General features: G+C 37.1%; 1 protein-coding gene across 4 annotated transcripts in view; it reads right to left on the bottom strand.

The window, feature by feature from the left end:
- MEMO1 (mediator of cell motility 1) overlaps window positions 1–27,010 on the bottom strand; it is a 78,632-nt gene that overhangs the window by 11,491 nt on the left and 40,131 nt on the right. For 2 of the 4 annotated variants that reach the window (XM_036434834.2, XM_036434832.2), the window contains exons 4-7: window positions 21,407–21,519; window positions 19,686–19,797; window positions 9,464–9,606; window positions 411–487 (exon numbers count right to left, since the gene is read on the bottom strand). In XM_036434834.2, coding sequence (XP_036290727.1) covers window positions 411–487; window positions 9,464–9,606; window positions 19,686–19,797; window positions 21,407–21,519 — 445 coding nt within the window. The remainder of the gene's footprint in view (window positions 1–410; window positions 488–9,463; window positions 9,607–19,685; window positions 19,798–21,406; window positions 21,520–27,010) is intronic. The other 2 variants (XM_036434835.1, XM_036434836.2) reach the window with 1 other exon arrangement.

Genomic DNA, 27,010 nt, shown 5'->3' with positions numbered 1-27,010 from the left:
AAGGCTGGCAAGTAAGACCCCACCTGTGCATGAATTCGTGCACTGGGCCTCTAGTTAAATAATTTTTAAAAATTAAGAATTTGCTCTGGTTGTTTCCATTTAACAGTAAGTATTATCATTAGTTCCCTGTTTCCCTAAAACTAAAACATTCCCCCAAATAATATCAAAAATCTATATCTAATTATTCTTAAGTCGTCTTATTAATCAAATAAAATTAAGATGAAGAAAATTTCCACTAATAGAACAAGGATTTTTTTATAATCAATATTGATATGATTACATACTATATTTTGCACACTTAAAGAATTATTATCCCATTGTTTCAACATATTAAGTCCTAAATCACTAATCTGAAATTAATTAAAGAAAAAAATCTTAGAGCATTAAAACCCCACACCTGAAAGACTTACCATTTTATCTAGATGTTCAATGGATCTATAAATCTCCCCCTGGGATTCATCATAGTAACTGTAACGGAACCTTTGACCTTGAAACAAATATCATGTACAAAATAAAATAGGGAAAAATTAGAAGCTAAAAAGAATGCAATCGCTTACCAAATAATTTCAGTTCTCAAGGAAGGCAAAGCACAGCTTAAGCCTTTGAGAGAATCATTCCCAAGAGCCCTTGGTATATAAAAATAAAAGGCATATTTGGGAAGATAATAAAGAAATTATATATCACCAGTGTTTTATAATGTTAAAACTATTTCAAATTGTAAAACCTTATAGTCACGAACAATACAAAAGACTAAGGAAACAAAACAGCTTAAAAGTTAGAAGCATTGTTAAGTATATTATATCAGTCTATAATGGAAAGTAAACCCAAAGAATACGATGCAAGAAATTTTGGTTTAAGAAAACTCTCAATGTAACAAGTGGATGAAGGCTTAGCTTTTGCTGTACAAATGCAAAGATTTGATCTTTATTATGGGGGGAAAAATAAAGTGTAGATCAGAGATACATGTGGTTTGTGTGATTTTTATTACCTCAAAAACTTTTATCTCATTTTCACAAAACTTTCTACTTGGAAAAGGATCAATACAAGCGCCTTAAAATAGAATTCACAACAGAACAGTCCTAATCTGACAATAAAATCTCAATAAGGGTCCAAGCACAGAACAATTGATGGTTAGCCATTCTCCAGAAGGTAAAATGGAAGAAGCTCAAAAAGAAGAGAGGAAACAAAAGACTCTGCTTCCTACTAAAGTCAGAAGAAAACCTAAAACAATGTGTTCTAAACCCACATAATTGTAGAGTATTATTATACTGATTACATTGCATCTAAATCTTTCTTTCAACAACTCTCTTATTTTCAAGAACTCATTACTTTTCTCCTTATTTTAAAGGATGTACCAAAATGCATTTGGGAAGGTATCACAGCACAGCAATCATGTATGCACACATTATGTGTCTTGTGCTTCATTTTTCAGATTAAGTTCACATATCTAATTATTATTCTCATGCCTGAGTAGATTTCTTAGACTGGATAATTAAGATTTTAAGTTTTCTGCTTATCTTGCTAAAAAAAAAAAAAAAATCATGTTATAAATAATGAGCAGTGCAAAATTATAAAACCTTTTTGATGTCTTATTTTGGAAAACCAGACATCATGTTTCTTAAAACTTAATTTACTTGATGCTGATCATCTTTAATGGTCACTTCTCTACACTATATATATTTCCTTAACTGTAACATTTTAACTTTTCATAATACTGTGTACAAGTATTCAATGTGGCAATTTATTTTTCCCCAAGAGCCTTCATTATTCAATCAATATTGCATCTTACATGATATCCTAGAATCAAACAATAGGTTCTGAGACAGTTGTCTGCTTTCTGAATATAAAAACCTTATTTGTAAATTGAGATCCACTATAGACCTTGCCCTGAAAAAAAATTCTTAGACTGTTATGGTTCATCACTCAATACTCCTATATTAAAATATTTCATCAAACATTTCTATCAAAATTTGGAAGTATAGTTTTTTTTGTCTTTAAAAAATTTATGTATTTTCTTCTACCTAATAATAAAAACTATATAATTTACCCTATTTTTTTCTCTTTGCCAGGGACTGTCAGAAGGTTCAAAGACAAATCTACAATCTGTTATAATAATTTATTGATTCAAATCAGAGGTATTAAACATCCACTTCAATTTCAAGTTCTTTTGACAAAGCTGCCTAAAATCTTTGAGTGAACAATTAAATGAATAATCTTACACAAGGAAAGAACAAGGAAATTCTGACTCAAAATCACTATAGTAATATCCTTGTAAGAAATCAAGATGAATATTCTTTGAAGCTGAATGCATTCTTTTTTCTTGCTTCTGGAGATAGCTACTAGTTTTAGCAGCCAATAATTCCTGTGACCAGGACATAACTGAAGACCAGAGAAAAGTTCACAGACTTTGTGACTGCCATTTGCTATTCAGAAGTCTGATTTGCTTATTTCCCAGTTCAGAGAAACTGTTTCTAATATTAGAAGGTGGCCCAACTTGCCTTAAACCTAAGTGAAAAGTACAACTATATTTTAAAATACTGTCATGTCCATTTTATCATCCTAAAGGTAAGTTTCACTTAAAAACTTCTTCTGAAGGAGCAGTATATAAAATGTTTGAAACTTTAAGTGCTCGCTTCGGCAGCACGTATACTAAAATGTTTGAAACTTTAAAGTCCTAAATCAACATATAATAAGACAAAATAGAAAATCAATGAGTCAATGTTTAATATTTGCTATCCAATTTTTGCTACTCTTTAGTAGCCACCTTGCATTTAGTAGTTGAAGAACTGATTAGAAATACTTGATAAGTTCTAAAGAATCTATTTGTTAAGAAGCTAAATCCAGCCAAAACCGGTTTGGCTCAGTGGTAGAGCATCCGTCTGCGGGCTGAAAGGTCCCGGGTTCGATTCCGGTCAGGGGCATGTACGTTGGTTGCGGGCACATCCCCGGTAGGGGGTGTGCAAGAGGCAGCTGGTCGATGTTTCTCTCTCATCAACGTTTCTAGCTCTCTATCTTTCTCCCTTCCTCTCTGTAAAAAATCAATAAAATATATTAAAAAAAAAAAAAAAAGAAGAAGCTAAATCCACACTACATATAGTTACTATATTGAAAAACTCTTATTTATGACAGTTCAAACTATCTCATAATAATTTTTTTAACACGTTAAGCACCAAACCTGGTTTGACTTCCTTTCAATTTCAGTCACTTGTGAACTGACATGGTGCTTAACGTGTTAAATTCTATAAATATTTAAAAATTATTTCAGCCAAAACCGGTTTGGCTCAGTGGACAGAGTGTCAGTCTGCGGACTGAAAGAACCCAGGTTCAATTCCGGTCAAGGGCACGTACATTGGTTGCGGGCACATCCCCGGTGGGGGGTGTGCAGGAGGCAGCTGGTCGATGTTTCTCTCTCATCCCTCTCCTTTCCTCACTGTAAAAAAATCAATAAAATATATATATTTTAAATTATTTCAGCAATTCATTCTGATCAATATACATACAGACGGCATATCATTTAAAGTAAATAACTGGCCCTGGTCAGTGTGGCTTAGTTGGTTGAGCACTATTCCATGCACTGAGATGTCCCTGGTTCCATTCCCAATCAGAGCACATGCCCATTAAGGGGCATGCAGAAGGCAGCTGATCCATGTTTCTCTCTCTCCTTCTCCCTTCCTCTTTCTCTAAAATCAATAAAAACATTAAAAACATAAAATAAAGTAACTGCCATTATCCTAGCCTAGATATATGTGTATGAGTGTGTGTGCGCGCACGCATATGTGTATGTATGAGCATGCACGTACTAATATACACTCAATTTTAGTTAAACATCTCTTGGAATTTGAGTTCAAAAGGTATTTTTTGTTTCTAATTATTAAAAAATAAGTGTATCAAGATTGTGTTTAATAAGAAGTAATACAATGCAACACTAGCACAATACCCTGATCATAAATGTATCTTTAATTAAATGTTTATTGTTGACTTATACTACATTATTATTTCATGTAGATACCTCATGAGCAGACATAGTTTGTTTTTACAATTCTACTAACAATCAATAAAGCTTATCTCCCTAAACTGTACAAATTCAGATACCTATCCACCTGGAGAACTGGACTTGTGTACTTTTATAAGTATGAATAAAGCATATTACATAGTAAGAGAAAATTACTTACCTGAAACTTATCCTTTCAGAAGGTACACTGGGAAAATGGATTCTTTGAGCCCCCGTTTCAACTCCAAGTATGAGCTTTGTAGCTTTAAGAGCCACTGGCACTGCCCCTAGGACAGCACAAGCTTTGCAACTCCCCTAGTGAGTATGTCAGTAGTTTCTTCAGGTGCCTTCCCTCAGTTCTTTTCAAATTCAAAAGATGAGAGAAAAAAATAACCCAAGAAAAAAATCCTGTAAAGCAGAAACCTTACTCTTTGAGAGAAGGAGGGTAGCTCATTTGTGAATCCATTCCAGAGCACGCTTTCTGAGAAAAAGAAATACAGGTAAGTAATTTTCCCATCTCCAAAGGTGACTGGTGATTAATGAGTGGATTCACAGAGTGTGGAGAATAAGCTCCAGGGATGTCTGTGTAACACACAACAACCAACTAATGAGGACAAACAGAACAATGAATGGGACAAAAATCAATACTATTTTTTAAGTACTTCGAAACAAAAAAATAAAAAAGTATCAAGTACCTCAACATTAAACTATAAACTGGGTTGCAGAATTAAACAATGAGCTTATAAAGATGATCTAAAAGCCCTCAAAAGATCAGTCAATAAGAGACTTTCAGGCGTATTTCCAGTAAAAATTATACTGTTATACATTCACTTAATCACTTTATGTTTATATATTAAAATGTCTTAAATATTTTAGTTAACCCTCAGAATCTGTGAGGCAGAAAAGGACCTACAACTGGGGACATTCATAACTGAAATCATTATCAAAGAAAAAATGTATTTCACAAAGGAATTATATTCTGAGTAGCGTGATGCTAATCATTTTTATAAGCAAAATACTATAGTCCTTTCATTCTGAAATCTTAGTTATTATGTATAAGTATTAACCTTCTCTCAAACTTGTAAAAGATCAAAAACCTAAATATGTGAAATCAGTTATGTATAAATATCAAAGCCAAAGTAGGTAGATTTCAGGAATCAGCTAACTTATACCCAAACGAAATTAAATATTTATAAAATAGTAATGCCCTCATAACCCAAGAGGCAAACAGAAAGAAAAGAGAGTATGCATAATCACTTTTTATACATATTGAAGTAGAAATCTGAATAAAGATATACATATTTAGGAAAATACCATTTTTAATAGTTGCCACATATTTATGAAAAAAATTATGTAAACCTAGACAAATATAAAAAAGAAATGATGTAAAACTAGACATTGCTAGAGTGACAGAAGTAAACTTTATTCATATTTTAACAAAATAATATGGTATCAGTAATATTTAACAAATAAATCTACTGAACGTGATTTGTATTTAAAATAATCATTAAAGGAAAATTAAAGCATGGATCCACTTTTAAATAATCAATTTTTGTTAGTTTCAGTTTCACTTAGAAACTTCTTTAAAGTTAACTGAAATTTTTGTTAATGAAAGCTGGTAATAATGTAAATTTGGAAATAGATGCCGGACCAGCATGGCTCAGTGGTTGAGTGTCGACCTATGAACTGGGAGGTCAAGGTTCGATTCCTGGTCAGAGCATATGCTCAGGTTGGAGCTCCATCCACCGTGGGACATGTACAGGAGGCAACCAATCAGTGATTCTCTCTCATCATTGATGTTTCTTTCTCTCTCTCTCTCCTCTCTGAAATCAATAAAAGATATTTATAAATACATAAATAAAATTGGAAAGAGAAATTTCAGGAAGGTTAGAAAAACACTAATATTGACTATATATATATATATATATAATGAGTAAAAATGAAACCTATGAAAATTCTACTAATTACATAAAACTAAAATTGGTTCAAGCAAAATTCTCTTTATATGGAGCCATCCTATAGGATGTGGAACTTAGTAAGTACACAAAGTATGAAGACACCATCATTTAACCAAATACTGGTAGCAAATGTTCTTTCACTTAAGTCACTCTTCCTGAAAGTTAACAGGAAAAGATAAAAAGGAATGGGAAATTATAAGGATTACGGGGGAAACATCATTCTCTTGGGCTAATAAGATAAAAGGCAAGGGCTGAAATGCAAGGGGTTTTTAGCAGGATTCAAATGAGGGCGTGGAAAGAAGGGGCACAACAAAATCCAGGTTCTCCCTCCCCCTTTAGCTCATCTCACCCAGGAAAAAAAACTTAAGGACTGTTTTAGTCTTTATACTTTTATCTCTCTAATATATCTCTTTCAAGTCAGAATAAAGCTAAGTGGGATCTGAAAGATCAACATCTTTAAAGCAAAATACACTTTTAAAAAAGGCAGTCAACCCAGTCGGCGTGGCTCAGTGGTTGAGAGTCGACCTATGAACCAGGAGGCTACGGCTCGATTCTCGGTCATGGCACATGCCTGGTTGTGGGTTTGATCCCAGTAGGGGGTGTGCAGAAGGCAGCCGATCAATTATTCCCTCCCATCATTAATATTTCCATTTCTTTCTCCATCTCCCTTCCTCTTTGAAATCAAATTTTTTTAAACATTTTTTAAAGGAAGTCATTCATGTAAATAGACACTGGCTAACAAAAAAATTGAAGGCAACATTCTTCCAACTACATCTAAGTGTCCCATCTGTCTCTATCACTAAGTTTCTCACTTTATTTTTCACAGAAGCTAGACAATATATAAAGAAACATTGACTAGAAATGAAAAATGTCACTGCCAGTACTTTAATATATTATTCAACAAAAACAAAACAAAAAAATCTGCTATCTATGAGTAATTTTATTAATGGTATCATAATCAATTAAGTTATTTTTCTTTAAAAACACAGCTACTTAGAAATGTGGAATGTGTTAAGAGCCTAACAAGAAATTTTTAAAGTCCCTAAGTACTTGAGGGACTCAATGCTTCCTGTTAACATTGCTTTGACATGGTAAAATCAAACTGTATAATATATTTTTAAAAAGTAAAAAAAAATCACTATGTATTACCTTCATGAGGAAAAGCTAAATTTTTGAGGTGGGACTATAACACTCAGTGACACTAAGGCATGAATTTGAGAAATATTTAACAATTTCTAAGACAGTTTGACCCATAACCAGCTATAAATCTTACTTTACAAGAATAACAGTTACTGTTACTATTGTAGAAAGGAGACTATCAGTTTTGGAACAGTATCCATGCAACACCTTCAACTTATCCCCAAATGTCAATCAAATTTCCTAATTAGAGTTAGTACAGTGCTCTCCCTAAGCACAAAGTAAGCACTTAATGAATATAGTTAATGACAGTAACACTGAAAAAACAAACAACTGGGAAAGTTATTACTTAACCACCAGGTGTAAATATGACTGTATTTTAGTCTCTGTTTAGCTTTCTATAGCTAACATATCACCAGAAAAATCCTATCTTACAATTTAAATAACAAAGTTTTCAAGAAATAAGATCAAATGACCTAAAGAATTTTCTAAGAATCTAGGTAGACTATAAAACAAAACTCATTTTTCTCTCAACGTTGTACTTAAATACGGTAGTGCAGTAAGATTTGTCTACTTTTTAATTCATTATGAGGTAAAAAGAATATCAGAGAAAAGCAAACATGAAGGTGTCCACAGATGTTTATGTGCATTTTATTGTGGTTGCACATGATGCCAACCTAGAAGAGCTTAGACTCTGAAAAACTGTATCACAAGAACCAGTTATTTAAATCACAAAGTGATGTGACGTGATTCACAAGTGCCTTAAAAGTGAAGGAGGAGGGAACACATGCTTCAGGAATTTTTAAAAATGCTTACCAATGCAAAGTTACAATACTAAAGGAAAATAGCCCTTTTTCAATATGCCCTTATTTTTTAAGATCAACTATTACTAAACTTCAGAATTCTCAAGAAATTCTTTTGAAGCATTTATCTAGTCCTCAGATGTAACTAATATATCCATAAAAAATAATTTCTGCCAAAGGTAGGCAAAGGAAGTTGTTATTAAAGAACCCCGAGAGCTTCTGAGGAAGTTTGTAAAGTAGTACAGCTACCTGCATACCCTAAACCAGGGCTTTCAACCTCAGCACCACTAATATTGTGGGCAGGATAATTCTTTGATGTAGGGAGCTTTCCTGTGCATTATAGGATGTTTACTTAGAAGCTTCCCTGAACTGTTTTCACAAGATGTCAACAGCATCCCCAGCTCCCACCCCACCCCAACTGTGATGATCAAAAAATGTCTCTAGGCATTTCCAAACCTCCCAGGAGTAATCCCCAGTTGAGAAATTAGCTCCTTAAACAAAAATACTTTATCTATACCATTAGGAAGGATGGTTCTCTTGAACTGAAATCTCAAGGCCACTCATGGCACAACATAAGAGAAGAAAACACCAGCCTAAATAGGCCAGATAAATGTTGAATCAACACTGGCAATCGATGGCTAAGACGTGGAAAGCCAGGGCTCCCTATATCTCATTGAGGATGTTTTTCTAGCCATTCTAGCACTTCACCTTAAAATTTATGGTTTTGTGCCTTATATTTTCTCTATAACCGAAGAAATAACTGAAGGATGAATAGGTACTGGGACCCTTAAACCAATGAATACATGAGTCAAAGAGATGTCCTACAAGGAACAGAATTCAGAGACATTCTAGAACAGTAAACGAGAGCAAATGTTGTCCAAAGAATGTGAAAAATCAACATTTATTAAAAGAGGCATCTACAAATGTCTCACTTTCTTTATAATCTATTCACTGTGAAGCTTCCTTATTCTTTTAAGTGGCAATAATAACAAAACCACATAGGAGTCCTTACCAATGAAGACCATAGTGCTAATAGCCAACATGTTACAATCATTGGAGGTTAGTTCTAACTTGATGGCAATTATGGGCAAAAATTAAGCATCAAAGGAAAAAAATAAAGAAAAAAGACCAATTACAAAACAGGAAATGTGAAAAAGGACTGTCAGCACACACAGTGCTCTTCTATATTCTTAAAAAAAAAAAAAAAAAAAAAAAAAAAAAAAAATTAGTTTTACCCACCAAGACACCAATTTCAGGCATCTACCACACAACTCTACCTGGAAATGGGGTTAAAAGATCTCAATTCCCACTAATGTAAGTGTCTAAGCAAGGATGCCCTCACATTGTGAATCCAATTATACCAGTCGCCTTTGGAAATGTATCCATAATCCACTATTATAATCTGATCCTTTTTAAATGACCAATAGACTTTTTATTCACTTTTAAACATTGCTGCTAACGGAAAAACTTTCCAAGATAAGTGATAAAAGAACTGAAAAATCAGAGCTTAAAATGAAAAGATACCTTTAACCACAGTATATAATAGCTATCATAAGTTAAAATCTAGAACTTACCCCAATGGCAGAAATCAGAAGAAACCACAAAGAGATTACTAGGATCCGCTAGATATTTACTGAAGAGTTTTCCGAATTCCTGTTCTTTTGACTCACTCAGAGCTCCAACCAGTACAGGAATAATGGTAAACTCATCCTTATGGCTTAAAGAAAACAGAAAAAAAAGTCACTTGAGAAGTATAAGAATAAAAATAGTTTCCAATGTCTTTGCACTAAAAAGTAGAACACATATTAATAGTAGTAAAGATAATACACATATTGTTGAATTCTTAAAATCTATAAATTAAATGTTTAAAGAAGACCACTTAAAAATGAGAGGTATAAAAAATGAGGTACAGAATACTCAAAATATCTATTTAAATTACGGAAATGTACACTACTTCTTTAGATAACCAAATGTGCAATACTACCAGTTGGAATAACATCTTCAAAAATAAAAATAAGCCCATCAGACCATCACTAAGTCAAGTCTTCTCAACTACCCCACAAAGCTGGAATCATCTGCCCAATACTTCCACAACTTTAAAAGAACATTAAACTCTTCCTCACCTATTTTAGTCCTTTCCTATTATTAATACCACCATTTCTAACATTTGTTCCATAAACCTGCCAAGTGAGACCTACACCACTTAATATTAGCTCCCATACGATTCCCCAATTACACTTTCACCTATACTAATAAACAGATACAAGACAGCCTGGAAATATAACTCAATTTTACTGGCATGTAGGGTGAACACAGATTCCAAAGACGTAGGTATTCATTTCCAACAGCAACAATAAAATACCACATCCACCCACAGTGTTTACAGCATAACCACAAATCCCTTTTTCACTCCACAGACTGACAGGTTCATGGAAAAGGAACAGAGCAAATTAATAAAGAAGAACTATGATGGGCTATAGAAATAGGTATTTATCCAAAACTTCTTAAAATGTTCATTATAGTGAAATTTTAATTGCATATATTATTATTTATATTCTAAATGATCCCAGATTGGAGTTTAAGAAGCGTGAAATCATGCTTGTCTGACTTGTAACGAACAAGATTTAAGAGGATGGGAGATCACCATTATATTAATGCTCTTTAATATGAATAGTCTGACACTTTACTAATGTAGGACAAATAGAATTCATAAAAATTCTTTAAAATACTAAGTTTAAATATTCCCAAAATAAATGTTATTCCAGCTTCATAAAGCTAAATACAGGGCAACCAAGCGCCTCCCCCGTCATGAAGGCCCCCTTACCCTTGTCAATTGCGAAATAAACAGATCATACAGATCTCCAGTCCCTCTGCAATGCAGGGGCTTCTTGGACAGAGTCTGCATCTATGGAGTAAGAAAAAAAGAGGAAGCTGGCAGAGGAAGCTGCCATGGGGTATTTCTTTCTCTGACTATTACCAATTTGCTTAAAAACTGCGTGCGTGAACAGGGGCTCTTCAATAAGTTAAGAGTGATTATCATTTCAAAGAAAAGAACTGAGCTCTAGTAAAAATTCAAGAAGATTATTATGACCTGTTCTGTTCTAACTTCAAGTACCACCTACATAATAAATACACCAAGAAAATCAAAGAGTTGGGAAGTAATTACAACATGGTGTGAGAGCAGTTATATAGAGTATAAAAAACAGTAAGTCAGAAGAAATGGGATCAAGTATTATCTATATCACATGCAAATGTTGAGAGTATGGCTAAATTACTAACCCAAAAATGTCCTTATCTGTAAAATGATCATAATTATAATACTAATTTCATAAAATGGTGACAAAGTGAAGAATACTATAGGAGAAGTACTTTGTCAACAACAGTTGGCTCACTCTGCAGAAACAACACATATCTACCCTCCACAGGGGCCACCAAACATTCAATTAACTAGTTTGAGCTCACAAATCTACCTATAAAGGTAAAAGGCTCATACTACTTAAAAATCTAAGCCTTGAATCAAGATTCATCCATACACCTCTCTTTGCTCTTTCCCTTTTTAAACAACTATATGTTGTTCTCTGTACCCCCAAAGGATGAATTAGAAAGAGCATTCGGCTTTGATATATAATATTCCCAGGTTTCAGAATCAATTTGTGAAGTTGGTCTTCCCTAGTAAAGGAGTACAAAAAACAATTTATAAAACTGAATAAACTGTCAAAGACAACCATTTCGTGCTCTAGAAATCAACCAAGGGCAAGAAATAAGATTAGAGTTTATTCGTTAAAAAAAAAAAAAACAACACCTGAATTTCTTAGGAAGAACAGTGGAAGCCTGGCACCTTAGGAGGAGTGTCCCCATGCCCTGCTCTACTCCACGAACATGGCAGTTCTGTTGGCAGTGAGAATTGGCAACAGGTGTATAGACCATGGAAAGAGTCAATAAAAATATTTTTAAATATATAAAATACGTATTTAAAAAAGAGAGAATAAACTCTGTTTTGCATACTTACATCTGTAACCTGTATATGGGCGAGAGATAAGTTTATTTTATGTGTCATTTTACAGCTTGATCAGTATGTCTATGCTCACCAAATAGTACACATTGGAAAAGTGCATTTTGTTGCATGTCAGTTATAACTATACTTAAATAAAGACTTAAAAAGTGCTTCCAAATGAAGAGCTAGATATCCCTGCCTTGTTAGAAAAGTAAAATGTCAACCCTAGTAGTATATGGGCTCTTCCAACCGCATCAGTTCAGCAGCCTCGTCGGTACTTGAGTTCTGGCTGGAAAAGAATTCAGAGCCAAGACTCAAGCTATACGAGAAGGTTGATTTAGAACACATGTGTCAAACACAAGGCCCGCAGGCCAAATCCGTCCGCCAGGCCTTGCAATGTGGCCCGCACCGCGCTGTCATCACTGCACTCCGCTGCGTTTCCATCACAATGACAGTTTATGACTGTTCAGTAAACCATTCGGCCCGCGATTTAGGCTGGATTTTAGATTTTGGCCCCTTCTCTGATTGAGTTCGACACCCCTAATTTAGAAAGTCACAGAGGTAGAAGTGAGCTGTAAAGGAAATGGGCTCAGGAAACAAGTTACAGAGACAGAAGACGGGCCCTTGGAACTTAGGAGAGCAAAGGGAAAAGGTAGCATGCCTGGGGAAAGAGGTGGCCAGTGTTTTTATTTAATTAGCGGTACATAATTTAAATCTTAAAAGTGATGACATTTTTAACTAGATGACGTACTGTATTCAAATAGTTATTTGCTTATTCTTCTTCTGGAATTAATTTGGATATTTGTCCCCTGAAAAATATTAATATGAGAATTTTTTTTTATACAAATCCTTCCAATTTCCGTAGTCCAGAGAATTAAACAAATCATAACAGATACAGGAAGAAGACAATTTATCCTTAATCCTAAAGGTGATTAAAGTTGTTGCCACAATAATATGATTATATGATTTATTCTCCTTTCCTCTTTTAGACAGAAAATAATCACAGAAGAAAAAAAGGATAAAACATATGATGATAAAAAATAAATGCCTTGCCAAAATCGGTTTGGCTCAGTGGATAGAGTATCAGTCTGTGGACTGAAGGGTCCCGGGTTCGATTCCGGTCAGGGCATGTGCTTTGGTTGCGGGCACATCCCCATAGGAGGCAGCTGATCAATGATTCTCTCATCGATGTTTCTAGCTCTCTGTCCCTCTCTCTTCCTCTCTGTAAAAAATCAATAAAATATATTTTTTTTAAATAGATAAATAGATAAATAAATAAATGCCTTACACTAACTTTTATTCATCTTATTCATGGTTATAGAAACTGAAATTGTTCCATTACAACAAACAAATTTTTTAGCTATATTCTAGGATTCTCTATGCTCTATAATTCTAAGTAATCTTTTACTGATGTGCAGGTAATACTCAAAGCATATATAAAAAAGGAAAACTCAGAAACAAAGAAAATCCCTATCTGTTCTAAAATCTCAGTAAATAACAATAAAAAATATTTAACTGCAAGACATATACAGAAATACACAAATAACCATAAGTATAAAAGTCACAGAATAAGAACACATTTGAAAATGGCACTGTTCCTATGGCTGTCATTCAAGCTGGACAGAGGTAGAAAATCTCAGACTTCTTTCTATGTCCAAAGACAAGCCTTTTTCCTTTGTTAAAGATGACCTATTCAAGAACACATCTTACTTTTCTCTGGCATTTCCAATATCTGAAGACCTTAATCGAGGCCACAATCAGAAAGAAAAATAAAATCGTTAGACCTAGTACAACCTAAGCTATAATAAAGGTTAGGGTGGGGTGTAAGTGAATCAAAAAAATCAAAAAGTTGGAATGGCAATCTGGCAGCCTGGAATTGGGAAAGGGGAGTCGGAATTCTGCAAGTCTGCTGTGCAATCTTCAGAAGGGACTGCTTGTAAGACCGTCCTTGGTGACATCTGCGAACTTGACTTTTAGTGTTCCTTATGTGATTAAGGCTGTTTGACCCCCTTGGGATACTCTACCAGATTGCCTAGATTGTTTATAAAAATGTCATTATAGCTAACACCTGCTTTCCTTCTGGGAGTCTGGAATTGCAGTAATTGTGCTTAGTTATACTGGCAGCGAGTGCCTACTTAACCAGCTCCCGATAAAAAAACCTGGATTTAAAAATAAATAAAACCTGTTTTTGAATCTTTTTAACAAGATGTTATTAATTTTTTTTTAAAGGTACAGAGAAAGGGAGAGGGAGACAAAGAGAGACATCAATCGGCTGCTTCCTGCAGGCCCCTGACAGGGGATTGAGCCTGCCACTGGGGCACGTGCCCTAACTGGAAATCAAACCTGCAACCTCTTGGTGCATGGGACAACATCTAACCAACTGAGCCACATCAGCCAGGAATGGTTTTAAATCTTAAAAGCAGAGGAGGATCCAAGATGGCTGCTCGGGTAGACACCTAACCGCAGCAGCACACAACAATTTCAATGGAATACAACTAAAATGTAGAGTGGACATAGCCCAGAGCTACAGGTAGTCGACTGACTGAAAATTCTACAACAAGAAGGAAAGAGAAAACCAGAAGGAAAATCAGAGGAGCTGAAAAAAAGCCTAAGGTACAGAGATAATGCTGCGCACTCGCATGCACGCGCGCGCGGAGAGGTCGCAGCCGGAGAGGAGGAGAGGGCTGGGTGCTGCCTGGCGTTCCCTACCAGGAAGGAAATAAAACCCCCAGCCTGGGCTAAACGCCCGAACCGGCAGCGCTGACCCCTAGTTATGAGCCAGACCCTGGAGACCCAGGCTCCGGCGGGGGAGAAGGGGCTGTGAGGCGGAATCCCAAGCGAGAAGCGAAAAGCAGGGCCCCCGGAGTCGCACGCGGAGTCGCACGCACTTTGCGCGCAGAGGACTGAATGTTGACTCTGATGCTGGATTACCCTAGCCGGAAGAAACAAAGCCTCCGGCGGCGCTGAGCCTCAGTCCGGACTGCTCTGAACCCCAGTCCTGGACCAGACCCTGGGGACCCAGGCTCGGGCAGGGGGAGACGGGGCTGTGAGGCGGAATCCCAGGGGAGTGGCGAAAAGCAGAGCCCCCAGAGTCACACGCACTGCGCGCAGAGGACACTCTGTTGACTCTGATCCTAGACTCCCCTAGCGGGAAGGAGAAAAAAAAAGCTCCAGACTGGAGGAATGCGACAGGGAGCAGGAGCCCCTGCCGGACTGCCGGACACCAGCCAGCCGGCGCCTGCAGGGAGCCGGGCAACAGGGCCCCCGGGGGGGGGGGGGGGGGTGCTCCGAGCCATCGACCTCTGAGCACGGGCAACAGAGCCAAGGCCGGGGGCTGCTTCCTGGGTGGCGCCGACCCCGGCAACAGGCTTGAGCAGCGCGGGAGCCCGCGGAGAACAAAGGGGTGCCACAGGCCAACCTGCTGAGCTCCCAGGACAAGGAGGAAGAAACTGAAGTTCTCAATGTGAAGAAATCAAGTGAGAGCAAAAGATAGTAAAATTACTTAAGAAAGAATACAAAGAAGATCTTGAAAAATCAAAGGCTACCGTATTTTTCGGACCATAAGACGCACTGGACCATAAGACGCACCAGTTCTTAGAGAAGGGAAATGAAGAAAAAAAGATTCTGAAACAAATAGTGTCCTAAAATATTTTATGTGCATTAAAACCCAACATCACAGTCATAAACACATGTAATCAACCCTGTAAAGTAAACAGCAGCATTTAGAACCATTTTAGAGCCGGGCAAGCACACAGAGACCACACAGAGCCGGGCAAGTAAAAAAACTTTTTTTTTAAAGTATATGTGTAGGCTATATTTGGACCATAAGACGCAGGGACTTTTTCCCCCCACTTCTGGGGGGAAAAAAGTGCGTCTTATGGTCCGAAAAATACGGTAAGTCAGAACTCAACTCACCAGCCAACATTGCAACATAAATGCGTTTTTTTAAAAAAAAAGGACAGAATGTTGGAACAGCAGCGGCCAGGCCTAGAGGGCCCAGGCACAAAGCAATGGCAACCGGGCCCGGAGCAGCAATGGCCAGGCCCCAGAGAAGCAGCAGCCAGAACCAGAGCAACAACAGCCAGCACTGGAGCAGCCAGACCTGGGGCAGTGGCAGCCAGGCCTGAGGCGGAGGCAGCCAAGCCCAGGGTGGCCAGTCCAGGAATACCCAGACCCGGAGTGGCCAGACCCGGAGAAGCCGGGCCCAGAGCAGCCAGGTTGGGAGCAGCCAGGTCCAGAACAGCAGTAGCCAAGCCCGGAGCATCCAGGCTGGGAGTGGCCAGACTCGGAACGGCCGGGCCCGGGGCAGCCGGGCCCAGAGCAGCCGGGTCTGATGCAGCCAGGCCCGGAGCAGCGGCTGCCAGGCTGGGAGCTGCCAGGCCCGGAGCAGCCGGGTCTGATGCGACCAGGCCCGGAGCAGCAGCTGCCAGGCTGGGAGCGGCCAGACCCGGAGCAGCCAGGTCTGGTGCGGCCAGGCCCAAAGCAGCGGTTGCCAGGCTGGGAACGGCCAGGCCCGGAGCAGCAGCTGCCAGGCTGGGAGCGGCCAGGCGCGGAGAAGCCGGGCCCAGAGCAGCCGGGCCCAGAGCAGCCGGGTCGGGTGTGGCCAGGCCCGGAGCAGCAGCAGCCAGGTCCAGAGCAACTAGGTCAGGAGCGGCGGTGACCAGACCCGGAGCAGCTGGTTGTGGAACGAACCAGAGCAACAGAGGCCAGGCCCGAAGCAGCCAGGCCCGGAACAGCTCGCTTCTCTCCTGCCCCTGCCCCACGGCTGCCTCTCAGACATGGCTGGAAACTTTTGTGGGTACATGAGGGTCTGCTGAATCAAGTGATGAAGGCTTAGATCTGAATGTGTTGAGTTAGTATAGGGCTGGGGTGTTGATCTGTGAGTGCCTTGGGTGGGGCCTGGATGAGGCTGGTTGACCTATTTGGAAATGTCTTTTGTGAGAAATGTATCATTTGGGCATGTGGTGGTATTATTGATATGAGAAAATGCTAAGTAACTGATTTACTATCTGAAAAGGGATTTACTATCGGGGAAAGGGAGGGAGGAAGAGACTGAACATAAACTGCACCTATAAATGAGGACAATGGGGATGGGGAGGGGGCGGAGGGTGGGGTGGGAACCTGGTGGAGGGGGGAAGAAATGAGGAACCTTTGTAACAATATGAACAATAAAGATTGATTTTAAATAAATAAATAAATAAATAAATAAATAAATAAATAAATAAATCTTAAAAGCAGCTTGCCTGGCCAGAAACATTATATACATGTTACACCGCGGGAGAAAGCACATGCCATTCAGCCCACCCCTATGAAAGGCAGGAACTTTGGAAGCCTGCACCTGGCCTCCTCCAGATTCTGCTTAATTCTGACTTTTTCCCTTGCTGGTATATCTTTTCTAATAAACCATAGTCAGGATATAACTGTGAACTGGTCTAGTGAGTCTTCAAATGTGAGGCTGGCTGTAGAACTCTTGGAACAGGTGTTAAAGGCAAAATGAAATAAAGGAATCATAATGAGAAGCATTTTAGGGAGCCCTATAAAAAGTTTCTCTCATTTTTTCCTCAATCAAATTTACTTTCAGACCACAGTAAAATATATCCAGACTTTATGCAGAATACTTTCAGTGTGAGAAAGAACAGACTAAAAAGATTTAGAAAACACCAGGCTAAAGAACTGGGGAGAGAGAACAGGGGGAATAAGGTAAGCTGGCTGTCAATGATAACTAAAATTATTGTTTAAATTATTAAAAACTAGAGGCCCGGTGCACAAAATTCGTGCATGGGAGGGTGTGTCCCTCAGCCCACAACTGCCCGCTTAGGCCCAATCCCAGTACAGGCAGTCAGACATCCCTGTCACAAACACTCGCCTGCCTGCCTGCTTGGTTACCCCTAACCGCTTCTGCCTGCCAATCTGATCACCCCTAGTGACCTGACAGCCTGATCAACGCCTAACTGCTCCCCTGCCAGCCTGATTGCCCTTAAATTGCCATCCCCTGCCAGTTTGGTCACCCCTAACTGCCCTCCCCTGCTGGCCCAATCAACCCTAACTGCCCTCCCTTGCCAGCCTGTTTGCCCACAGGATTCTAAGAAATAAACATCACATATTGCTTTAACAATTTCTGAAGAGTTATAATATATTTTTTTTAAAATATATTTTATTGATTTTTCACAGAGAGGAAGAGAGAGGGATAGAGAGTTAGAAACATCGATGAGAGAGAATCATCCATCAGCTGCCTCTTGCACAACCCCTACTGGTGATGTGCCCGCAACCAAGGTACATGCCCTTGACCAGAATCGAACCCGGGACCTTTCAATCCGCAGGCCGACGCTCTATCCACTGAGCCAAACTGGTCCCGGCAAGAGTTATAATATATTAAAACACAATTAACCTAAAATTAAACTGCTTATAATTTAACATCACAATTGTTTTTAGAAACTTCTCCAGATTTATGAAGGTCCTCAGAGTTATCCTTGTGAACAGATTCTCAGTAACATAAGAAGTAAACAATACTTTGATAACAAAATTAAGCATGGAAATGATCCAGAAAGACTGCAATAATGGACTAAAACCAACGAGACAAAACTACACATAAGTAATTGAGGATATATATATATATATATATACACACACACACACACACACACACACACACACACCATTGAGGATATATATATATATATATATATATATATATACACACACACCATTGTGGTTGGTTTCTTTTTAACTATAGTTAAAAAGAAACCAACCACAACGGTATAAGAGGATAAAATAATCTAGTTTAACAATATGAAAAACCTTGAGTTTTGGCTGACCACAGTACAAAAAAACGTTAATGTAATCTCAAACATCAAAAATGCAATTAACTAACAAATATTTACTGAGAACCTAAACTGCACCATAAATTTTACTAAGAGAATACAGTGATGGCATACCAAGAAGGAAAAATCTCACCATATTTAAAACTAGTCAAACTATATGTGGAATATTAAGTCCATATAAAGAAATAGTTGAAAATGAGAGAAATGGGACCTACAAAAGGAAGACTTTTTTTTTTTTTTGAATGCTGACCTAAAAGAAAGCTCTTAAAACAAAAGTATTTCACCATACCAAGATAAATTAATGACTGTATATGACTGGCATTGTGTTAGATACTGAGATGTAAGTGGAGAACAAATTAAAAATTGTCCCTATACTCAACCTATTGATAGTCTACTGAATACCCTATCACTGGGAGACCTTTAGCAGACACCAAATAATAATCTAACAAGCATATTATGAAAGAGATTCATGTACTTTGTTAAAACTGAAATAAATGACCTCCAATATTGATCCCCTATCTAAAAGGTTATTACTTATTGTATCATACCATAAAAGAATACAATTGCTATTTTAAGATAAATAACTACCTAATGAGTCAAATAACAGGCAAACCAATAAATACACACCCACACACCCACACCCACACCCACCCCCACTGGGGGGGGGCGGGGGGAAAGGTGTGGCAGGGTTATATTTCCCCCTAATAAAACAAATAATTCATTCACATGTTCAGCTTTCAGAGGCAAACTATTCAAAAGCCAACTTCAATCCACATTAAGAAAATCCAAACTCAAATATTTATCTCATTTCAAATAAAAAAATATTTTCCAGAACTGTGTCAGAATACATGTATATTGTTTTAAGCCCCACCCAACATTTTTAATCTCTTTATCCTAATGATTATCTTACCGTAGTTAAAATAATTCCAAAGAAATTAATACCTATGATTTCTTTGGGATTTCTTATATTAATCAATATACCTTTCCATGGCTTTAGCTGTATAAGGCAAATGCATTTCAATACTGTGTTCATCTTCATCTGTCTGCAGAGACATGCGTTCAAACATTCCTGTCTTCCATAGTTCTCCGTAAACTAAAGAGATATCAAAATATAGTAAAACAAATACATTAATGTATATCCTTATCCTGTGAGACTCCACCCAGTAATACAAAACTACATGCTTTGGCAAGAGATAAAAGCACCACATAATAATCTTCATTTTTCGCCCCCTCTATTTTTGTTTTTAAAAAAGAAGAGGCTTGCTTTTTACATATCAGACAAAACAATAATATAGTAATAACTTACTCAGCATTTCTATGATACATAGTTATATAAGTAATTATTTAAATTTTCATCAGTTCCTTTCATTATAACAAAAATCACCTCCAGGTAAAAGCCTTTCCTCAACTTTAATCAGTACATGCTAATAAGAGCATAACTGATTAGAACTCCTACCGAAATACGGAAAAATCACTGGTCTACTTACTTACAAAGTTAAAAATATAGTTTTTGTGCTTTGCCTTGTTTTTTAATAAAATGTATAGGATTATTATTTCACACCTCAGGTTCTGGCCATAGTTAAGAACAGAAAATTCCCACAAAAAATGCTATTTTCCTCAAAATTAAAAATAAAGCTTATGGCATAAATCAGAACATAAATTTACCACAGTATCATCCCATAAATAATATTAAAATGATCTAGTAATTCAGAACTTTCTGATGAATTATATTTAACACTGAATATTTTATAGCAAGAAACGAAATTTAATTAATATGTAAAAAATAATATGAGTGTTTTTGTCTTATCATAGAACTGAACCAACTTTTTTTTTTTTTATTATTGATTTCAGAGAGGAAGGGGGGAGGGAGGGAGCAGGAGAGAAAGAGGGAGACATCAATAATGAGAGAGAATCATTGATTGGCTGCCTCCTGCATGCTTCCTACTGGGGACTGAGCCCACAGTCTGGGCATGTGTGCTTGTCCAGAATCGAAACAGGGACCCTTCAGTCCATAGGCTGATGCACTACCCAGCTAGGGCCTGAACTAACATTTTTATAACTACATCAGAAAAAAAGGGTTTACCAATATCAAAATATATCTGATTAAAAATATTCCATTCCTTCTTTGGCAGGCTATCCAAAACCAAAATTTTCTGAATGCCACAACAAAGTTTTAAAAATAAAGTATGTCCCCTAAAAACCTTGGGAGTATGGCTAGCAATATTTCAGCTTTATTAATAAGATATATTTTAACAAATTGCTAATACTCCAGGACACTTAAAATCCCAAATTATAGAAATTTAGGACTAAATACCTGGGGGAAAAAGAGGTGATCATTTTCCTTTGTGAATGGTTTCTTTCCCTCTACATTCGTATATTTTGTAAAATTTCTTGAAATAAGCACTCAACATACTTAAAATATAATTTGATGAACTGTAAAGATACATATCAAGTCCATAAAGGTAGTTACTAGTGGAAATATAAACTGAGTTCAGATGAGGGGGAAATTCTGAGTAAATTTTGAATGATGAGTATTTGTAACACTATTTTCTATACTATTGTGTATTTTTTAAATTATGCTCTCCCACCTTCCAAAACTACTATTCAAAGTCAGTAAGTTTTACTTTATACATCCTATACTTAAAATAATGCCCAAGTAAATTAAAAGCTGTTTAAAAGCTTTATGATTTCTATATACTTACTCTTTTGGTCAATACGAAGGTCATACAGAGGTGTTCTGTAAATATCCACACTGGAAAGTGCACATCGAGAGAGGGGCACATGATGAGAAGGCCCAAGGATGAAAATTCTCCGGCTAGGAGATACATAACAAAAATCACAGATCAATTGCATTTCTACACAAACCTTATAAAATAAAAGGGTAAAAAATGAATAAATTTTTTAAATTACATGTAGTACTGTTTGCGTTAATTGGTTTCATTGCCTACTCTTAGGCACTAAATTGTGTTTCCCTAAAATTCGTGTGTTGAAATCTCACCCTCAAGTACCTCAGCATGTAGCTGTATTTGAAAATAAGGTATTTAAGGGGTTATTAAGTTAAAATAAAGCCATTAGGGGGAGGCTTGACTCAAGAATGACTGGTGTCCTTATAAGAAGAGGAAGAGACAGCAGGGCGACACAGGCAGAGAGGTGACCACATGGAGAGCTGTCAAGAGGGCACCCATCTGCAAGCCAAGGAGAAGGCCTCAGGAGAACCACCCTGCCAGGACCTCGATCTCAAACTTCCAGCCTCCAGAACTTGGGTGAATAAACAACTGTGGTTTCAGCTGCCTAGTTTGTGTATGTTGTTATGGCAGCCCTAGCAAACTGATATACCTACGAATGATCTGCTCCTCCGTTAATTAAGCTCATTTCTTTGTCTTTTTGTTGGAAGGCCTTTATTTATTTATTTTTGTTGTTATTGTTGAAAGGCCTTCAACACCTGGAAATACCAGTTACTAATTTTCCACAGTAAACCAACCTGTTATGCTTAAAATCACCTCTGTATTCACAAAGGCTAGAAAGTTTTCAATCAGTAACTGAATTTTAAACATTTCAACTATTAACTAAAATCTCAAAATTCTAACACATTCTAAATTTGCCTTCTAAGGTCTACCACAGTTTTATTAAAAATACATAATAGTATAGATTCTAAAAACTCATGAAAAATATCATTACAAAGAAGCATTTTGATGAAGCTATTTTCACGACTTCCATGGGAGAGAGAAAAAGGACATCTTGTTGAGAATTCTGCATAATGAGCTTTCTCTGTTTCCATTTCAGTAGAAGTCATTCTCGAAAACAAAGAAACTTGATTATGTGTTATTTGCACTGTAGGCTAAAGAAAAGAAATGTGCTAAAATGTAACTAAGTCTTTACAATCCTTTTATCTTGACATCAGGAGTAAAATTAACTTCCTTACATTTTATTTCCAACATCCCTACAATCTAAATTCCAAAACTATCCTTTTTCTCTTTTCTCCTAGAATCATAAGAACAAAACTTATAAAAACACCCCACATTCACACGCAAACTTAGAGACAAAAAAAAAAAAAAAAAAAAAAAAAATTCTGAGAAAGAAGGGAATATATAATTGCCTAAATACCTAGAAAATTAAGGACTACTCATTGCTCAATTAATAGACAATGAATGACATAGAAGCTTGTTATTTCATGTCAAAAACTTGCAGGCCAAAGAATGCCCCCACTGATAATGCTTCTTGTCATCACCATTACGATCAACTCATTAACCATTTCAGAAAAAAAAAAAAAGATCAAATCTATTAATTCCTAATTGAAGAAAAGAAATACCACTATGTTCTTCTATCTTAACAGCACATAAATATCACCATGATTTTCTTAACAGCTAATGTTCAACATAGACAATGATAACTGAATATTTCAGTGACTTACCTAAAGACAGTATTTATATGAACAAGAATCAAATATGAAAAAAGGGCATTTTTAAGTTTGAGGAATACATTTCAATGAAAAGAGAGAGGAGAGGGACAGAATATTTAAAATCAGAACACTCCTGGGAAATCCAGGATAATTAAAATATGAAAAGACTTTCAAAATATCAATCTAAACTTAAGGTATAAATACATTTCATAAGTAAGTGTAATAAGGTTCTCACAGTGGCCAAAAGACCCAAGGTCAGCTGGGAAAGCCTAACTGCTCCTCTGAAACTGACTCCTCACCTTGTTTGCCTTTCTGTCAGACCCCCATCCGCTGAAAAGATTAAGACTGCTGGGGGAAGAACTGATTCCAGTCTGAATTAACCAACTGTGTACCCAACAGCTTCTTTCCTGTTTAGCAGAAACTCACCCTAATGTGGAGTTCCACATTTGGTTAAGAGAGATTATAATAGGGAAAAAAGGAGGCTGAGGTTCCATCAACATAAAGCCCTTAAAAGTGATATATCCAGAAACAAACAAAAAGAGACTAGGTATCATTGAAGAAAAAAAAAGAATGCACAATAAACGGGTAGTAATTGCAAAATGGGTTTCTGTTAGCCATCTGCTAACAAAAAAGAATATTAATAGGGTAAGTAAAAAGATAATGCAATTTTTTTTTCTTGCTAGATTGCAAGATCCAGGAACAATGAGGCCATATAAATATTTTGGAGAGAAAGGAGTACTGCATTAATAGCAATGTGAAAAAGTGGGGGGTGAGGGGAATCGGTAAGTATTCTCTGAGAAATACATGTCGTTCACATACAGTACCTCCAGAGAACTGACTTTATGGAGTAACTTTCTATGAGTGCCATCTGTGCACGAAATATATGTTACCTGAGTGACTGCCCTCATAAATATTCATCTACTTATTCTAAATAATGTAACACAAGTAATTTTTGAAACGTGTTTCATGGCAAGTGCAGATATTTTAGCTAAAAAATAAAATGTCGTGTGACCCCAAATAAGATTCCTTTTTGTTCTTTTTCTGCCATGCAAGACTTTCTGAAAGATCTGAATCATGTTACTAAGTATGTCCTAAGTTTATTTGTAATTAAAGTTTTAGTAAAAGGAAAAGACTTTGTAACTATAAATATGAAAATAACTTAACTAAACGTATCATTTTTTAAATTTCTTTTAACAGTCAGCCAGAGTGCTATTTTTGAAACATAAATTGGATCCTATCACTCTCCTGTTTAAAAAAAAAAAAAAAGTCTTTCCATGGCCAGAGGATACTAGTAAAATATAAAATCCTTAAAATGGGTTCGTTCTAAAGTCTCACAGAAACTGGCCCCTTTCTGTATTACTCTTCCCTTTGATCACAATACTTTATGTACCCTGGTCTTCCTCAAGTTCCTTGATGACACAAACACCTAGCCTACTTCAAAGCCTTCACACATTGCTTTTGCTTGACTTAAAAAACATTTCCTCAGAGACACCTTCCCCTTGACCTAATCCATAGACCTTACCCACAACCTAAATCCAATCCCCCTGCATCACAGCAGTGCTCAAAGGGTGAACCTTTAAAATCAAAACCATTTTCATGATAATACAAGGAAGCTGTGTGCCTTCTTCACTGAGATGACATCTGCACTAAAAAGTGAGGCTGGCTAAACGGATGGCACAACAGAATTACAATCGAGGTAATGGAACCAAAATATACTAGGAGTCATATGTTCTTCACCCACACCAAGTTTTGTGGGGTTTTTCTTTATTTTTCTTTTCATTTTTTTATTAAGGTATTATACATGTACATATCTTACCACTGCTCACTCACCCCACTTCCATACATGCCCTTACCCCCGTGTTTTGCATCCATTGGTTATGCTTATACGCATGGATACAAGTCCGTCGGTTGATCTCGTATCTCCCCCAGATCTCCCTAACCTTCCCGCTGTAATTTGACATTCTGTTTGATGCTTTACTTCCTCTGTATCTATCTTTTTATTCATCAGTTTATAATGTTCTTTATTATCCATAAATGAGTAAAATCATGTATTTTTCTCTCACTGACTGGCTTATCGGGTCTAGTAATAATTAATGTCGTTTTTAACATTCGTTTAAAATCTTGCTTGGCGTTGACTTGTATTGACATAACCTTCAAACACGTGGTATCTACAGAACGTGTGAAGTGCAATTAACAAGTTTTGCTTGAAAAAGTTTGTGTTTGGTTTGGTTTTTGTTGCAAAACTAGGGCTAAGAAGATGGCGGATGAAGAGCATATTCGGCACTGCATGCTTTACGAGTTCCAATTAGGAAGAAAAGCAAGTGAGGCTGCAAAAAACATCTGTAGTGCTCTTGGTCAAGATGCAGTTAGCGCCAGAAAATGCCAGCGTTGGTTTGAGAAATTTCGCGAGGGAAATTTTTTGTTAGATGACAAGAGTGGTCGAGGCCGTGTGTCCAATTTTGATCAAGAAGCTCTTCAAGCTCTTTTGGTGCAAAATCCTCAAATTACCCAACAAGAGCTTGCGACAACTTTAAATTGTTCACAAAAAACAATTTCCAACCAATTGCGTGCACTTGGCAAAGTCCAAAAGTTTGGAAAATGGGTTCCTCATGAGTTGACACGACAACAACCATAATCAAAGAGTCACAATTTGCAGTTCGCTCCTCTCTCGTCAAAACCGTTTGCCGTTTTTGTAGCAAATTGTTACCGGAGATGAAAAATGGGTGCTGTATGTTAATTTGAAAAGGCGGCCTCAATGGTTGGACAAAAATGAGGCTCCGCAGCCCACGCCAAAACCTGACTTGCATGCGAAAAAAGTGATGTTATGTGTTTGGTGGAATTTTAAAGGAATTCTTCATTATGAATTTTTACCATCTAACCAAACCATTACAAGTGGTTTGGCCTTCCTTCTGCCTTCTTTCAAAAAGATTCTATTTAGGTCCATTGCCCATTTTTTTACTGGATCATTTATCTTCCTTTTATTAAGTTGTATAGTGCCCAATTGGAAAGGTTAGCCCAAGCTTTAAGAGAAAAAGAATCCGCGCTGATTAATCGGAAGGGCGTAATTCTTCACCACGATAACGCACGACCGCATACTGCAAGAATCACTGCTGAAAAACTGCGCCAGTTGGAATGGGAAGTTCTCCCTCAACCTGCATATTCTCCTGATATTGCCCCTTCCGATTACCATTTGTTTCGTTCTTTGCAAAACTTTCTTCTTGGAAAAAAATTTAATAATGAAGAATGCCTCAAAAATGCATTGACCGAATTTTTTGCATCAAAATCACAAGAATTTTACAACAGAGGGATTAAAATGCTTCCTGAGCGTTGGGCACAAGTAGTAGAAAACAACGGCAACTATACTGTTGATTAAATTTTGTTGTATTGTTTAAATAAATTCGATTTTAAAAAGTATTAGAAAACGACATTAATTATTAATATTTCACTCAGCATGATGTTCTCCAATTCCATCCAGGTTGCTGCAAATGATAAGAATTCCTTCTTTTTGATGGCAGCATAGTATTCCATTGTGTAGATGTACCATAATTTTCTGATCCAGTCATCTGTTGATGGGCACCTAGGCTGTTTCCAAATCTTAGCTGCAATTGTGCTGCTATGAATATAGGGGTGCATATATCTTTTCTGATTGGTGTTTCCAGTTTCTTAGGATATATTCCTAGGAGTAGGATTACTGGGTCAAATGGGAATTCCATTTTTAGTTTTTTGAGGCAACTCCATACTGTTCTCCAGTGGCTGCACCAGTCTGAATTCCCACCAGCGGTGCATGAGAGTTCCTTTTTCTCTGCAACCTCGCCAACATTTGTCGTTTGTTGATTTGTTGATGATAGCCATTCTGAGAGGTGTGAGATGGTACTGCATTGTTGTTTTGATTTCCATCTGTCGGATA

Source organism: Pipistrellus kuhlii, unplaced genomic scaffold (assembly GCF_014108245.1).
Source record: "Pipistrellus kuhlii isolate mPipKuh1 unplaced genomic scaffold, mPipKuh1.p scaffold_m20_p_13, whole genome shotgun sequence".
Lineage (NCBI taxonomy): Eukaryota > Metazoa > Chordata > Mammalia > Chiroptera > Vespertilionidae > Pipistrellus > Pipistrellus kuhlii.
This window is presented reverse-complemented; position numbering and strand designations above follow the sequence as displayed.